Source organism: Pseudorasbora parva, chromosome 11 (assembly GCF_024679245.1).
Source record: "Pseudorasbora parva isolate DD20220531a chromosome 11, ASM2467924v1, whole genome shotgun sequence".
In the NCBI taxonomy this organism is placed as follows: Eukaryota; Metazoa; Chordata; class Actinopteri; order Cypriniformes; family Gobionidae; genus Pseudorasbora; species Pseudorasbora parva.
Window position 1 is genome coordinate 28,511,398 of NC_090182.1, and position 17,301 is coordinate 28,528,698.

At 37.5% G+C, this 17,301-nt stretch overlaps 1 protein-coding gene across 3 annotated transcripts in view; it reads left to right on the top strand.

The window, feature by feature from the left end:
• Positions 1 to 9,191, top strand: part of sorbs2b (sorbin and SH3 domain containing 2b) — a 71,520-nt gene extending 62,329 nt beyond the window's left edge. For 2 of the 3 annotated variants that reach the window (XM_067457734.1, XM_067457736.1), the window contains 6 exons: positions 1,405 to 2,241; positions 3,601 to 3,741; positions 4,530 to 4,643; positions 6,125 to 6,174; positions 6,909 to 7,015; positions 7,285 to 9,191. In XM_067457734.1, coding sequence (XP_067313835.1) covers positions 1,405 to 2,241; positions 3,601 to 3,741; positions 4,530 to 4,643; positions 6,125 to 6,174; positions 6,909 to 7,015; positions 7,285 to 7,346 — 1,311 coding nt within the window. In that variant the 3' untranslated portion in view covers positions 7,347 to 9,191. The remainder of the gene's footprint in view (positions 1 to 1,404; positions 2,242 to 3,600; positions 3,742 to 4,529; positions 4,644 to 6,124; positions 6,175 to 6,908; positions 7,016 to 7,284) is intronic. The other variant, XM_067457735.1, reaches the window with a different exon arrangement.
• The last annotated feature ends 8,110 nt before the right edge of the window (positions 9,192 to 17,301 follow it).

Genomic DNA, 17,301 nt, shown 5'->3' on the forward strand with positions numbered 1-17,301 from the left:
ATGTGGACATGACCTGCTGTGCTATACATGTGCTGCTCGGCTCTTGCTGTTACTGAAAGGGATGTTTCTGTAAAGGTGAACTAATGTGACTGGGCTGGACTAGTATCTTGCTTTTTCTTATTATAGCAAACATTATAGCAAATACATTTTAACTTTGTACTACATACACTGACCCCATAAAGTATTTGGACACTAAAGTCACACACAAAATAATATTATTATGAATATTATTGACAGTTTTTAAAGGACGTCTCATATGCTCAGTAAAGCTACATTTATTTGATATGAGATGCAGATAGAATAAAATAACAACAGTAATATTGTGAATATTATTACAATTTAAAAAAACTGTTTTGTATTTTAATTTATTTTTTTAATGTATTTTATTCTTGTGAATGCAAAGCTGAATTTTCAGCATCCTTACTTTAGTCTTTAGTGTCACATGATCCTTCAAAAATCATTGAAATCCTAATTTGATGCTAAAGAAACATTTCTTATTATTATTAATGTTGAAAACAGCAGAGCTGCTTACTATTTTTGTGGAAACTGTAATATTTTTTTCATTATTTTTTGGTGAGCAGATCGTGCTGAATCTGATCCCAAACATTTGTACTGTTCAAAATTAAGTATTATTATTATTATATTTCTGGTTGTCAGAAATTTGCAAGATTCATACATTTTTAAACATGGCTTATATTTGTGAAAACATTTTGGAGAAATTCACAAATACACACATAAATGTTCAGACAATGCCATTCTAGCTCATATTTGTCATGTAATTTTTCATTTTAGCTTGACAAAAGAGAGCTTGAAGTGCATTGTGAAATAGGGTAGATGTAAAAGGCTCATATTGGGTGGACAGGTTTATAGGTACATTTACTTTGACCTCAGTGACCTTGTTGTTGTTTCCACCTCAAAATACAGACAGCGACTGGGCTCTAAAAATGATTCATTATGGCATATCCTTGCTTGTAGCTAATGCCTTTTGTCTTAGGCCTGTTTCCTACATACTGCATGCTTGACTCAAGTACCACAGTAATGAAAGCATTTCTGCCATGTAGCAGAGCTGTGGCTTTATACTGACAATAAAGTAATTTTTAGGATATAATATTGAGACTTTCTTTTGACAATGGCCATACATTATGTGAAATCTACTTTACATGACGAGTGGGATCATATTTTTATCCAAATAGTTAATATGAGTGGGATTATATTTTCATAATCTACACATAATGGAACCCAAACACAAAGTGAATACTGAATAGAAAGTGCTGTTTTGTATCATGGTTTTCTAAGTTGTATTTTCTCATAACAATTCACTTTCACTGTATTTTCGAGTAGTTCTCTTATTTTTTACAGCTTGTATCATCACTATCACTTTCTGTTTCTCCTCTTCTTTCTAAGCCATCATCTGCACGTACCCTCCACAACTCTCCATCCCCAACTGTCCGTCCACTCTCCTCATCCTCTCCTAGTCCACAAAGAGCCACAAACCTTCAGGCCATCACCAGCGAGTGGTTGGCCCTCACTTTGGGTCTGTCTCCTTCAGGAACCCCTGCCCCTACACCTCCTCCCTTCCCTTCCAGTTTCCAGCCATACTATGAAGTGTTGGACTCTGCCATCTCCCCTTCTCCCGCCTCCTCCATGCTGGGCCGCTGTCAAGCGCTCACTCCCCACACCTCTACTCCTGCACTCAAAGAGGGCCACTTCATTCCCATCTCCTCCCCAAAGTCTTACATGTCCCCTGAACCCAGCCTGTCACCTCAACCTTACCTCACCTCCTTCACTCCTTCGCCCACCTCACCCTCATTTGACGCCAGCCCCAGGTCTGGCAGCGTCATAGAGATCCTCTCCAGTCAAAAATCTGATTTACCAGAGAAGGAACTGCAATTGTTCTCAGATTACATAGACCACTATAAACATGATCAGACAGACTCCCCTAAATTGCGTAGCCCAATTGTTTTCGAGGCGCACAAATCCCCATTGGATATTCTGCCACCAAAAGACCCAGAGGATGATCTTTGTGAGGAGTTAGTGTCAATTATTAAAGCCAGCCAATCAAAGGGCACGTTCATAGAAGAGGAGGGATTTTATCGCCAAGAACCAGATATAATTGAAAATCTTCCCAGACTGTTTATAGAGGAAGAGGCGAAAGAAGACAACAGCTTCTTAAATGAACCCCTGACATCAAATACGTTTGCTCCAGTCCAACCTGCCCAGAGTGAGGGTTCAGATATTGAGGTAGTGCTCGCAGTGTGATTATACTGCCCAAATAAATAGGCAAAAATATATTTCCTTAAAGGAGAGTGTGTCATTTTTTTAGATGACCAAATATTATAGGGATAGTTCTCCCAAAAATGAAAATGCTGTCATCATTTAGTCACTACAATCCCATATCTCTAAACCCATAAGATCAAGAATGTATCTTCAAAACACAAATTAAGACATTTTTGATGAAACCTGAGATGTTTCTGGCCACAGACACATTCTGAGATGTGAACCCAAAACTAAGAACCTTCTAAAGAATATCTAAAAAGGTCATAAAGGTGTTCAAATGAATTTATATGAATTGAGCATTTGATCCAGGTTTTGTGAAAAGATATGGTCACTTTATATGATGAAGAGATTTAATTTAGGCCTTTGTTTACATCTAAATATTGATTGCACAAAACATATGTGTGTTGCACAAGAATCAGAGTTTTTTTTTTGTTGCATGACATCTGTTTCTGTGTTTACCATACAATTTTTATGTGAATACAATTCTTTCTGAAAAATTAAATATGTTCAAATTAATCATATATCTCATATAAAGTGATCATATCTCTTCACAAAACTTTGATTAAACCACTTATGTCAAATCTAATATGATTTCTGGCCTGTAAGGTTGCCAGAATAATAATCATACACTGTTTGTTAATAGGCCAGAGGAGAACTGGCACCCCGACTGAGTCTGGTTTCTCCCAAGGTTTATTTTTCTCCATCATGCCCTGATGGAGTTTTGGTTTCTTGCCACTGTCGCCTAAAACGTTTTCAACTAAATATCCAAATAAAATTAATTACTAAATGAGATGATAACATCCTCGTTTTCTCCAGAACGACTGTATAGCCGAATCAAATTTTGTTGCAATATTTCCCTGTTTTACACTGTAAAGCTGCTTTGAAACAATCGTCAGTGTAAAAGATTATATAAATAAAGTTGACTTGACTTGACTCAGTTCAGACTGAAATCTCTCAGGCTTCATAACAAAAGTTTTAATTTGTGTTTTTAAGATTAAAAAAGTCTTATGGGTTCGGAACAACATGAGGGTGAATAAATGATGACAGAATTTACATTTTTGGCTAAACTATTTCTTTTAAAAGCAATGTTTTGAAACAAAGAAGGGTGAAGTGCTCATGTCCTTATTATTTTAAAAAAATATATTTTTTGTGGCTTTAATGGCAAAAAAAAAAAAAAAATTCACACTTAAACTTTAAATCCTGAAGCATCTGTAGAGAATTCTAAACATTTGTCTTTAGCATGTATAGCTGTTTTCATCTACACATTAGCAGGGTGAAGTTTCCCAGAATGCCTCTCCACATCTCTCTCCCCTGTTCTCACAGATGTCATTGCCGTTCACACAGCCCTCATCGGCTAAATACTCTCCCCCATCCCCGCGCTCCACCCCCCCATTGCCTGGGGTTTCGCAGTCTCCCCCTGCCAAAATGTTCTCTCGACAGGACCTGCGCTCCCCAAAGGTCAAGGTAAAGACAAGGTGCTTGCTAGTGACTGTCCTAGAGCTAATCATCCTCTACCCTCTACTATAGTCTTGCCACTCTCTGTAATACAGACACTAACATTCCCTATTAAAGTGACCTATATAACTTAAAGCACATCTTTGCAGTAAGTATTTCCATGAAAGATTTATTACACCACAGTGTGCTCGAATCATAACTGTGTAGCTTATATGTCTGGCATGCAGTAAATTATTTTACTTATATGGGAAGCTAGAATCATTAATTATTAGTAAGTCATAATAATCATATTTAAATCACCCAACCCTTTTTAATTCACTACCCACTACCCCAGGATCATTTAAATTAGCTTTACAGGCCTTTCCCTGTTATCTCTGTCCACTGGGAACAAACAAACAAGCAGTGCTCATTATGGATGGCTGGGCAAGTAAATAACGAGAGATTTCGACCAAAAAGAAAAGTATATTCACTCATTCATGATAATCCATTTATTTAATATATAGACTACCATTCAAAAGTCGGGCTTGGTAAGATTAATGTTTTTGAAAGACGTCTCTTATGCTCACCATATTCAAGACCATATTTGTTTGTGCTCGATAAACATTTCTTTGATTGTGCTGCTTAATATTTTTTGTAGCAATGTAAATGTCACTTTCAATCAATCGAATGAGCAATCCTTGCTTAGTTTTATCTTACTGACCCCAAACTTTTGAACGGTAGTGTATGTATTTGTAATATGTTTATATATGACTGCACATAACCCTCATGTCAGCTTCTCCTGGTTCTGGTTCTTTCAGTCTGTGTTAAGGCGTGATGTTGTGGTTGTTGGTAAGCCCCCTCGTAGCCCTGTGATGTCTAGGAGGTCCTGCGGATCGCCAGTTAGAGGTCAAAACTTGTCACCATCTCATAGGGTAGGGAGTATGTGCACCTTGTGTGGCAATGTCACATTTGACTCAAGGGAAATTCATTTTTTTCTCATTTCAAAGTATCCCTGCACAACGCATAATGTCATTCACCGTATTTGACCTGGGAACTCACTGATTTGAGTGCAATTCTTTCCATTTTTGCTGCTATAGCTGGATGTAAGGATATTATAATCCATATTATAATATCCATAATATGCCATATAGTTTTGTCAGTGTATAGTCATGTGATGCTTCAGTACAATATGGAGGAATGCTGAGGGATACTCTTAACACCATGGCCTTGTTTGTTTATGCAATAGTGCATTTTGTGGTCAAGAAAATAACATTTTAATTCCTAACATTGCTGTTGAGTGATAACATTTCATTTGTTCTGCATGTGGAAATGTGTCTGGGGTTTTCCTGCTTGTCCTTCACTTGGACCCTGGTTGAAAAAGAAACAGAAAACACCCAGCATATGCTGGTTTGGTATGTTTTGAAGCATGTTATCTGGTTTGAGCTGTTGGTCCTTAGTTGGTCATGAGCTGGTTTAAGCTGGTTCTGAGCTGGAGCTAGTTTCTTAAGGCCTGTTTTCAGTTGAATATAGAGACCTTCCATAATGTCCCATTATGTTTTTATTACCTTAGTACTTTTTTTACAGTAGCCCTAAACGGACAAACTTGTCTAGAGAACGTTAGTCACTCTCTGCTCTCAGACAACGACAGCCACCGTATGTCAGCCACCGAAGCTTCTCCGTGTGCCCTAAAAGGGAGGGGGTGCAGTTCACAACCTTACCGCTAGATGTCGATAAAACTCACACACTGCACCTTTAAACCAGCTCTAACCAGCTGCCATACTTCAAAACATACCTAACCAGTATATGCATTTTTTTTCCCAACAGGGATTTTGACTGTTTTTCTTGTTTTTTGTGTGGCTCAAAGCAGCTGAAGAGATTGGCTTGCTTATGTAGCATTGGTTTAAGCCATGTATTGAGAGTGTTTGGGGTCTGGATTACTCTTGGGAATGTCCCAATGATCTTTCCTGTGTACACAGCTTAAACAAGGTGTACTCCCCAGGGCCAGGCAAGCAGCCTATTCCCCACATTTCCTTCCAAAAAAGGGGAGTACAGTCCTCGTTTTCAGGATTTAAGGCATTTCTCAACCGTTTTTAAGTCCATAAATCAAACACCTTTTAGAAATGATGTTGTTTGGTGGCTTAGAAACCCTGAATTTAAGCCCTGGTATTCCTGGATCTCATACGTATTTGACAAACGTGCAATGACTCTTTTTTTTTAAAATCTGTATCTAATCACGTTTAGGCAGGTTTGATCGTTAACATAGTTCAGATACACAGCTGATCCAGGTCTGGCCTCAGGCTTTGCATTAATGGCTCTCAGTGAGAGCAGTGGAACTCTGGCTGTTATCAGTATCAGATACAGCAGAATAAGAGACAGAAACATTAAATGCCCTTTCATGGTTTGTCTTTTTCAGTCCCAAAGACAAGCATATGTTCATGATCCGCTTCAAGGTGTAGGAGAAGCGTAAGTATCTCAAGTCTTTTTCTTCACCAGTGCATATATTTTAATGTAAAAGGTGTCATTGTTACAGTGTAATTATATATTTAAGTACTGAGTAGTATTAATTAACTACACGTTAATAATTAAGGGGCTAGGCTAGGATTAGGGTTTGGTTGAGGGTTTTATTACAAGTAATTATGCATAATTTACTGTTACTACTATGGTAAGAACATGTAGCATATATATCACTGTAAGAAAAAATGTTGGTTTAACTTTAAAAAAGTAGGTAACCTGGTTGCCTTAAAATTTTGAGTTTATTGAAATAAAAAAATTGATACAATGAAGGAAATTTGTTTAATAAATAGAAACTCAAAATATTATTGTATCTGAACCACATAAGAAATTTGATAAATCATGAAAATAGCAATATTTGGCATGTTTCACTGCGTCATCAGAAATAAAACACACACAATTACCCAATATGCTTACAAAATCTTTTAATAATATTTTAATAAAGGTTGTCAAATCTTAAAAAATGTACATTGTATTAACTAAATAATTTAATTTCAATTAACTCAATACATTTTAAGCCAACCAGGTAACTTTTTTTCTAAATAATTTTTTACAGTGTAACAATGACATAGTAAAATAAAGTGTTACCCATTTTTTATGGTAACATTTCTCCATTTGGTCAGTTTACAGTATTACATTATATAACTTAATGTATAAAAACAAACTTAGAGTCTTTCCTCTTGCAGATTTCAAGCCCTGTATAACTACATGCCACGAAATGAAGATGAGCTGGAACTGAAAGAAGGGGATGTTGTTGACGTCATGGAGAAGTGTGATGATGGATGGTTTGTGGGTAAGACTGTAAACCGTATTTTTTGATCATGTTGCTTAGTGCACACAGAACGTTTTAGTGATGTTCATTTATTTTCCACTAGCTGGTGCTGTTCTCCAACAAAAAAAGATACCGTCAACAATAGCCTATGGATTAGTGGATAAATTTATAGATGGATTCATACTAAAATATTTTTTATTTATAATGTATATATGTATTATATACCTATATATTTTATAATATAGATAGATTTTTTTTTTTTTTGCCTCATTCTAGATTTATTTTTTTAGGAACGTGCAGGAGAACCAAATTTTTCGGAACCTTTCCTGGGAACTATGTGAAGCGGCTATAAATTGACTCTTCTAATACACATCTCTGATGGTCATACATCTAATGAGGGGAGATGGACAATGTCACCTACAGCTAATGGAAAGCTGCTGGAAATAGCATGACATGTTCCAGTCATCAACCTGTTGGACTGATGGAAACAGAAGCCAATGGCCTTGGAGGGGTTATTGCACCATTCATGTAATTTGGCTTAAATATGTTGAAACCATTATGTTAACTAGGATTTTCAGTAAATGCTTTAAAACATTTGGTTGCCTACATTTTTCTCATAGTTGAAAAAATCAGTACGCTTGCCTTCTAGTTAAGCTGATGAATTTCAACATTATGAGTAATCAAGTGCCCTGTTTATCTTCATTGGAAGGGTGAAATACAGGTGAGGAATGATCTACTGGTGCCCTCTGTACACTGGACCTGATGTCTTATCTGATCTAGACCGTATAGATTGAACAGTATTGCAGTGTTATGTTTGCATCAGGCAGTGGATATTAACCGTTCCTGCTAATATGTATGTTTTTAATATGTAAACTCTCTGGTTCAGAAGAATAACTTTGGTTTTCTAGGACTCTATGTTCTTCCTCCAGACATTCCTTTGAGCATTTGAAGGATTTTACAGATAAGAGAAAAATATTTTTTGATGTTTTTCAATCTAAAGAGATACCTTTTTTGAGAATGCAGTATACCTAACAAAAGGCGTTTTGGAAAAAGTGGGCATGTTAACCATCGTAAACTGACTCGTATAAATGTCTTTACTGCCTATAATAAATATTTCTCTATTAGGTGACCTTGCACATCACTTTTGGTTTACACACTGTAATCTATTTATGGCCAATAAGAGGAGCACCTGATGTCATAATTACTAAACTGCAATTGGCAGCCATGTATTTTGTAAATGTCGCCTTCCGAGTCTTCAAATTGGTTCAATTTGATTGAGGAAATGTACGTAGAAATCTATTTTTGTTTATTTGATCATTCAGCAAACTTTTTCATTATGATATAATTAATATATTGTTACTTGTTCACTTTCTATGTATTTGATCTGTTCAGCACAGTGATTACACTCATATTCAAATGTTCAATTTAAAATATGCAGCGTTTCGATCTTCCTGTGAGACTGTATGACTAACAGTTTTATTCCAGTCAGTAAAGCAAGAAATGTAAATGTGTCAGTCAATAGAAACATGAATCAATAATACATGTAATTTAGGCAATATTATACCTCATGGAATTATGCAGTCTCTGTGTTGTCACTATGCTTAATGTACCAGTAACATCCTGTGCATGTTGTTTCATAAAGAACTGCTCGTCAGTGCAAACTCATTATTGTACCAGTATGAGAATTTATTAATACCATGGCACTCTGGTTTAATAGATGCATATGTGGTACAGAGCGATATTTCCACCTGACTCTGAACCACTAAGGCTAGAACAGAGATCTTATTGTGGTCTAGTTACAGGGATAGTTCACCCAAAAATGAAAATTTAGTAATTTACTCACTCTCAAGTGTTTCAAAACCTGTATACATTTCTTTGCTCTGCTGTACACAAAGTATTACATTAGGTTTGGAACAACCTGGGGGTGAGTAAATGACAGATTTTTCATTTTTGGGTGAACTACCCTTTTAAGCGCTGACACCCAGTCTTCCAATCTTAAGCACTAGCTGATCAGAAGTGAAGTTAACTGGGCTGTTCCTGGTGCATGACTTTAACATGTCATTTATGTGAAAACATGGATACTCGTTACATTAATAATGCACGTTTCAGGATCAAATGTTTATAAAGTACAGAACACTGTGATATGTTAATTAAATTAAACCGAGTTTAATTCTGGCATTAAATTGATTTGGTGCTAGACTGTGTGATGGATTCTGATTGGATGAAAACTGACAATTGCTGTAATATCACTGGTTAAGAATAGACTGAATATTACATCACTGATTTATATAAAGACATGACATGCAAAATGCTAAACTATTGCTGCTGGTTATATATCAACATATCCACCCATTTATCAATAAACTGAAAAATATCTAATTAGACTCCCCAAAAAGTAAAAGCAATCAATGTTTTTAAAGTCTTTCTTTGCCTTTTCTTTCAAAAGTGAATAAATAAAGTCATATTTTTTCCGGCAGATCCAATTATTTCATCAGACTATTGTATTTCTCAAGTCTCCATAAGTGCACAGGATAATTGTGCCATCCTGGACATTATCCTTCTGCTAGCAATCTAGTCCCTGCAGACCATACAGTCTATAAACAGCCACATCGTGTCCTGGAGTTGTCCCTATTGCTGCCATGGCGACACACTAAACAGAGGGTCAGTAGAGAGCCGGTCTGAGTTTCTGCCTCAGAGAAAGAATCAGACCCATCCAGCTCACTTGCAGGAGGCAGGTTTCTGTCTAGACTTTGGGCTTTTCCCGCATTTGTTTTTAACTGGAGCATCTGTTTGCCCAAAACCTATTTTGCATCTGTTTGCCCAAAAACTATTTACTCACTCATGTAATTTCAAACCCCTTTGACTTTCGAAAAAAAAAAAAAGTGCGGGCAATTTTCCTTTTTGCATGACCTGCCCTTTTATTTAATAGAGAAGGTATACAATGTGATAACTTGGGTTAGAGAAGGATTTTGCAGAGTTCTGGTTTCTTAGATTTGACGTAGCTTAGGCCATGACAAATAGCCCTTCCCTGGCACACCAAACAAGGAGCTGTTCAAGCCTACAATACAAGTGCTCTCAAGCTAGAATGTTTGGCCTTCAAGCAAAGAGAATGCAGGCCCCTCCAGTGCCATGTACAGCACACAGTCCTCTATAGACGAAACTTTACAATGGCATTTTATGTCATGAGCATGTTAGGTCTTTCCAGTGCCTGTATTTTTACACAATAAACACGATGAAAGCCAGGGGCATCGCTAGACCTATATCCATATCCATGAGAATGTAGGGACACTTTTCACTCCTTATGATAGCTCAGAAATGTATACAACATTTTGGCTACTTTGGCTAAATTGTAGGATAGAATGAATGATGTTTAACAAACTTCTTGCAAATGTTTTTTTTTTTTTGGGGGGGGGGGGGGGGGGGGGGGGGGTTACATTGTTAAACTTAAAGACCTAGCTTGGCTCTACCCTCCCTAGTACTACTGCTCAATTTTAATTTTCCTTCACATCTGGGACTGCGGTGTGTATTCTTAAGCCGGGTGCACACTGTGCGATTTTGTCCACGATTTGGCCATCTGAGACAAATTTGGAAAATCCTAAAAGATTCCTCTGATCCTAGGCTAAAGTCTAACATGTTTGATCGTTAGTTTGACATGTTCACCGGCAGCCGGTTAATGCCGCTGCGAACAAATTGTACCTGAATTCTGGAAGTGTCAGAAGATTCGGCACACAATCCTGCAGTGTGACTTCTCCTACGACGGCCGTCAAATATCTCGGTTTTTCAAGACAAACTACCAAAACAAGTGCTAGAGATTTCTTTATAGCCACCATTTCAGTCCTACGTGTGATTCAGCTCACTGTCACCAAACTTGGATTTATTGATGATATAAAACACTGGACGAGTTTTCTTACATGTCAATTTTTAGGGCACCTTGACTATCGTACAGTCTGACATTAATTACAACTGAGATCTTACAGTGTGACATGGCTTACAGCGGCGATCATGTTCGTACTGTCTGACAAGCAACATTAGCAAAAGATTTTGAAAAATCGCACAGTGTGCAGGACCCTTAGGTTTTTCTCCAAACAAATTTTTAACGGTCCAATCATTGGGGAGTGGCTGAGAACGATACCGTTGATGTCGTGCGCTAGTTTGAGTTGTATCTCAGTAATGGCGGCGGAGAAAGATGCGAACAAAACCATTCATTCCATTGTAGCATTGCTGCCGAATATCCAAAAGTTAAAGCCGGAGCAATAACAATCTTTGCTGAGGTTTGGCCCTCCTGCCCAACAGGGTGAATTCAGGAAAAGTTTGATTTTCCAGCTCGCTCTGATAGTGGTGAAGAGGTTGGCTGAAGCCATATTCGGACGGTAATTGTTCCTCGTTGGGTCGGAAGGTATTGCCATCATTTACAGTTTTTCTCAATTGTTTACACACAAATTCTGGTACTTGAGACACAATGACCACAACATGTAACTCATTCACCAACCCCCTGAACCAATTCTGCTAAACTACAAGCACAGTTCCTGCTTTACACTCAAATCGCAGTTCTAAAACACACTTTTTTCAAAACATTACACACAATTCTGTTTTTGGCACAATTTTCATGCAGAAAATATCTTGTTTTCACAAGGAACACACTGCCATTCAGATATGCACACTGACTCATCACAAGGGCAAACACCTGTCACACAGTTTTACAATTAGCAATCAGAGCTTTAGCATAAAAGGCAACAGGTGAGCTCTTCTGTTTTGGAGCAATGGTAACAGAGGATGCAGCATAGTTTTTTTTTTTTTACTGTAACTGTACAGTAAATTCTTCTGTTGTTTTGTATGTAGTGTATGTGCAACTTTTTGTTGGTGGAAATGTGATGTACACTGTGTAAAAAAAATTTTTGCAGGAAAAATAAAATTGTAGCCTACCATGTATTTGTGTTCTGAGTATAAAAACAATATTCTCAAATATTTTACAACACACTTATGTTTGTACTGTCTGTAGTAAGTGTAACACTGAACCAAAAAAGGCCTAAGTCATTATGATGAATGGAGAAGTGTTTTACATTCATCATAGTGTTCTACATTGAGCACATCAGTGTTCAGCTGGTTCTTATAAATGTCTATAAATATGATGGTTTGTGTGTGTCATTTGAAAACAAAACCCCATTTTGAGAAGTAATAACATTGTTTTGAATGTAAAGTTTCATTTTGCAGGAGAATTGAGGGATTTTGCCCATTGTGTTTTTTTTGGATTTGTGTGTAGAGTTCTGATCATGAGGCATGCTTTCAGAAAATGTGTGTAAACAATTGAGAAAAAAACTGTAAGATACAGGGGCTAGTCATTTATTTTATTGCCGTCCGTCTCCCACCACCCGCATAAAAATCCCTGGCCGAGTTTCCTACTGCTTTTGACAAACACCAAGGTCGTGTGGTGATAGCTGTCCGAATCCACATCTCTGAGTTTTCAAGAATATATCACTTCAAAATTCGCTGTTTATAATCATTTTTGACCACTGCATCATACGGTTGCACTTTGCTGTTATTTGGATGCATTTCTAGACTTGTATTTTTTTTAAATGCTGGCAATTACAAGAGCAATATATTTCATCACCACAAAATTAAAATAAAAAGCACGTAAATATTTGATTCCCGATGACAAAACTCTCCCCTCCACCGTGTCGTGAATAAATCACAATTCGAATGCACAAGTTTTAGTAAATTTCGGATTTAGGTTTTACCCTATGGTTTTACCCTATGTTTTTATCACTGAGGTGGCCTACATATTTATTTTGAAGGCAAAGGGCGCATGACGTCACGACAAAACAGCGATTGGTTATGGCAGAGTTCCCGCCTTCGCGGAAGTAAACGCTTGTCAATGGAGAGTGGCCAGACTACAATTGAAATGTACAAGAGTCTGGTAAGACCAGGCTAGCTAAACATGGCCACCGTTTCAAAAAATATTTCTGTGACAAAAATACTCCTTCGGGTTTTCTCACAAGTTTTGGAATGTTTTATTTTTATTAAATGCATAAAAGAGCGCACATGATGTCGACCAGAGCGAGTGAGCGAGCAAACCAACGGAAGTGGCTTCACTCAGTGCGCTGCACAGGTCAACAAGTGGACTTCACGAAATCAACAATGTCATCAAAAAAGTGTGATTTTGGTTGTCAGGGCAAAACAACCCTGTTCAGCTTCCCAAAGAACCCAGCGGACAGTGGATGGACTCGGGAGTTTGTTTTTCCGAAGCAGTAACGGAGTTGCGCAAGTGTATTTAGTTCCCTGCATTTCAGCGATGATATAAACAAGGTCCCATTTAAACTGCGGATTTGCAGATTGCCTGATGCTGAAAGATGGACTGGTGGCGGTAACGATACGTTTCACGCGTCATGGTGAGTAAAACCGCTTCAAATGTCTGTCTGTGTGTGTTGTTGGCTATCGGTGCTAAGTGCACAACAAGTAAACATGAACGTGACAACATCGCCCAGACAAGACGCCTCGGTTTTATTCGAAAAGACTTGTAAAGCGTGGCGTGCGTATCTCTCTTTTATAAATATGATGAAACTAAATACTTTTCGGAGATATGAAGGATCATATTATGGCGTTATTTCCCTGTCAAATGTCGAGAGCGCATTATTGTAGCGCGAAAGTACATTAATATAGTGCGCGAGCGCGAATCTCCCTGCTCGCGCGCGAGAACTCTGCGTGCGCTCTCAGATAAGCTGCTCTTGTTAGATTTTTTTGTCTGGGCTCACTCAGAGAATATGCCTGCACCTAAAACGTGTCCAGTGCAATCGCGAATCTCTCATCTTCTCTTAAACTAAGCCTGTATGTGCACAAACTGTGTTCCGTGCGTCGCAAGAAGAGAAATACTCTTCTTTACGGTTTCGTTCTCTTTGCTCTTGGCATAAACGGCAACAACCAATCAGAAATAGGCTTCAACGACTGACCAATGAAAACGCGACATCGTACATTAAATCTTATATTGAACCCCACATGGAATCAGAATCACTTGAGTTCATTTTTTTACAGTCTATGGTTCAGTGACTTCAATAAAGATGAGTGAGATGGATCCGCAGAATCGACGATATTTTTGTTTTTATGTAAAACAGGCCTAGGTCAAATATATCTTAAAAATGTCTGGGAAGAGGGCGATTGGATTATTTTACATATTAACCTAGACTGCTCTAGCCTATATGCACAGCCACTTTGTTCACACTACAGGTGCCATGCCCATTTAAAAGTGAGATTTTTGAGCCAAATGGATTTAAATGCAGATTCCAAAAGGCAAAAATAATTAAAATCTGAACAAAATGCCCCCTAATAGATATAAAATAAGAATATATAATGTAATAATAGATAAGGGGGCAAAATGCCCCAGTAAAATTATGCTATATCTAACTGCATCAAACACAAATGCAACAGAATAAAACTAATTAAAAATACTGACTACTAAATTAATGAAATCCATTTTGTTGGGAAAATGTTACTGCAATTTGTGAGTTAAGTTACCTTTCACCTCAAAAGTTGGCATACAATTCTGAATAATCCACTGGCAGTGGCGGAACTAGACTTTTATACATGGGGTGGCCAAGGCTGCTTTAGGGGGTCCAGAGATCGTGAATATCATGTGTTATACTTATTTGTTTTCATTGTTTTGACCAATGTAACATTAAATATGTAACAATAAATAAGCACCCACAACAGTAGATATCAGCGAAATTTCACAATTCTCAGCCTAATAATATAAATGTAAAACATTATTGAATACAAGTGAACAGTTGAAGTTGCAGGACACAGTGATTCAGGTACAGAAATTAAATAATCAAACATAATAACATTGCATAATCGTTTTAAGTGCAGGCATATTCTCTGAGTGAGCCCAGACAAAAAAATTCTAACAAGAGCAGCGTATCTGAGAGCGCACGCAGAGTTCTCGCGCACGAGCAGGGAGATTCGCGCTCGCACATTACATTCAGCGTGCGAGCAGAGAGAGATTTACGCTCGCGCATTATATTCCGCGCGCTCGCAGAGAGATTCGCGCTCGCGCACTATATTAATGTACTTTTGCGCTACAATAATGCGCTCTCGACATTTGACAGGGAAATAACGCCATATGCAATAAGGTATTCACGATTGACAGAAACTGTGTGATAAGAGGGGGCTTATGTATCTCAAAAAGGTATTAAAAAATAAATGTTTACAAATTGTCAGGGTTTTTTTTGTGCTTCATAGCAATATGTTCTATTTCTTTCTTAAAGGCCCACTGACATCAAAATTGAAGTTTTTTAGCTTTTAGTATGACCATGTCAGCCTTAAAAGGATCCCCTGGTGTTGAGACTTGTATGGCTTAATATAACATAAATGATGTCTCTTACTGAATTATGTAGTAGAAAACCCATGAAAGATCTACATTATTTAAAAAATCCATTTTATATTTGGACCATGGGCCATTTTGTTTGCGTTCTAGGTTGATGACGTAGATTGGTTGAACTCCTCAATCAGCTGGCATTACCCGTAGCTATTTTTACCACAACGCAACTCGAAAATTGTTTCAGAGTTAAACAAAACCAATGAATTGCTTTGTAATTGTACTTAAAACACACTCAAACATACATGTGCACACAAACTCACCTACACAAACAGATCGGCGGCCGGGCACACACACCTGACAGACTGCGTTGTGTCAATCGAGATGTTGGGCTGCTCAGTCTCCATGACAGGGGCTGAATCCGAAATCGACCCCCTATACCCTGAAATAGGGCATTATTTGAAGGGACGGCCATTTGTAGTGTTGTCCGACATCATAGTGGACATGTTCGAGTGCAGTCATTCAGTCTGATAATTGCTATATAGCTCAACACAGTCGTATTGTTTGAATCTCTTGTTTTCTTGATTTACCATGACTAACTTACCATACAAGGTAACTTACTTTTGTCTCAGAGACAACAATATTGGCTAACATAGCGTAATCAGAGAGCACTTTCTCCATCATACATTTTTAAATAAATTGCATGTGATTTAGTAACAGTCATTTAGTCATCCTGTTTTTATTAATGTGATATTCTAATAGATTACTGCAATGTGTTTCAGCCACCAAGCAATTTAGCGTGGTGTGAAGTGAACCGCAGGTGTCTCGACAGCATTCGCTCCAAAGGCTCTCTGCCCACCCTGCTTCATAATAAAACTAATACAGATTCGCCCATCCATAAACATGAATTCAGAGTCCTTCAGATTCCTTTCCTGTAGAGGTGAAGACAACAACTTCCATGATTCCACGCTCATTCATGGCATCATCAATATGCCTTTGTTTTGAATAAGCTACCTTTAGAGACAAAAATGACATATTTTGCCTTTAAAAGAATAAAATGTATATAAGCCTGACTGGTGTGGAGGTGCTAGATGCTGGACTTGCATTGAGCGAGCTGTCATGCTGCGTATTTGCTTAAAGCATTTTAAAAGCGTCACAGTAGCACGGGAAATCGAGTTCTGTGTGAACCAAATCTAACATCCAGTGTGGGTGTGGTGTGGTAAACTTTACTTGTGGTTACTGTACTAGGACACCTGTGTGAATTTGAGGAGAATCTGTACTGTAAAATAAAATCTAAATAACACCATTGGGTAACATTCAGTGCAAAAAATGGCTCCGAAAATTGGTTAGTTCAGAAAAAAAGGTAATTTTTGCATATATACCACTTGGTTTAATTAGCTAAAGCAAATTTTAATGATATTGATACATTTGGCTGTGAGTTGTATTATATTAAATATATTATATTATATTATTGTAAAATATTAAGGCACCCCCCTCCCCATTAGATTTGTTACTGTCTGTTGTAACATGACAATATTAGGCAAAAGTTTAAGTAAATAAGTAAATAAAAAAATAAAAAGTTTAAGTAAATAAAACATTATTTACATACAATTCAAATGTATTATTTACAATAAAGTATATATTTTACTATTTTCTTTTCTTTATTTCCTTTAAACAAAATGTCATTTTCATCTATGAACATATTCCACACAGTTTTCAGTGTTCCCTTATGTGGCTGTGCTATTAAAATGGTTTACATTCCCCTGAAGAGATGTTTAAAAGCACAACCGATGCTTTGTTGATATGACAATATGACATGATATGGTTTTGTTATTGTGCTCTGTAAATAGCTCATAATCTGCTCAATGGCAGCAAAGGCTCTGACTCAACGCTCAGCCTTAATTTCATGACGGAGTTCTCCTCATTCAAGCACAGGTGTCTGGCCGGCGGTAAGGAAAGAAAAGTCTAGACAGCAGACAGGGAGGGTGACGACAGAGCGAGG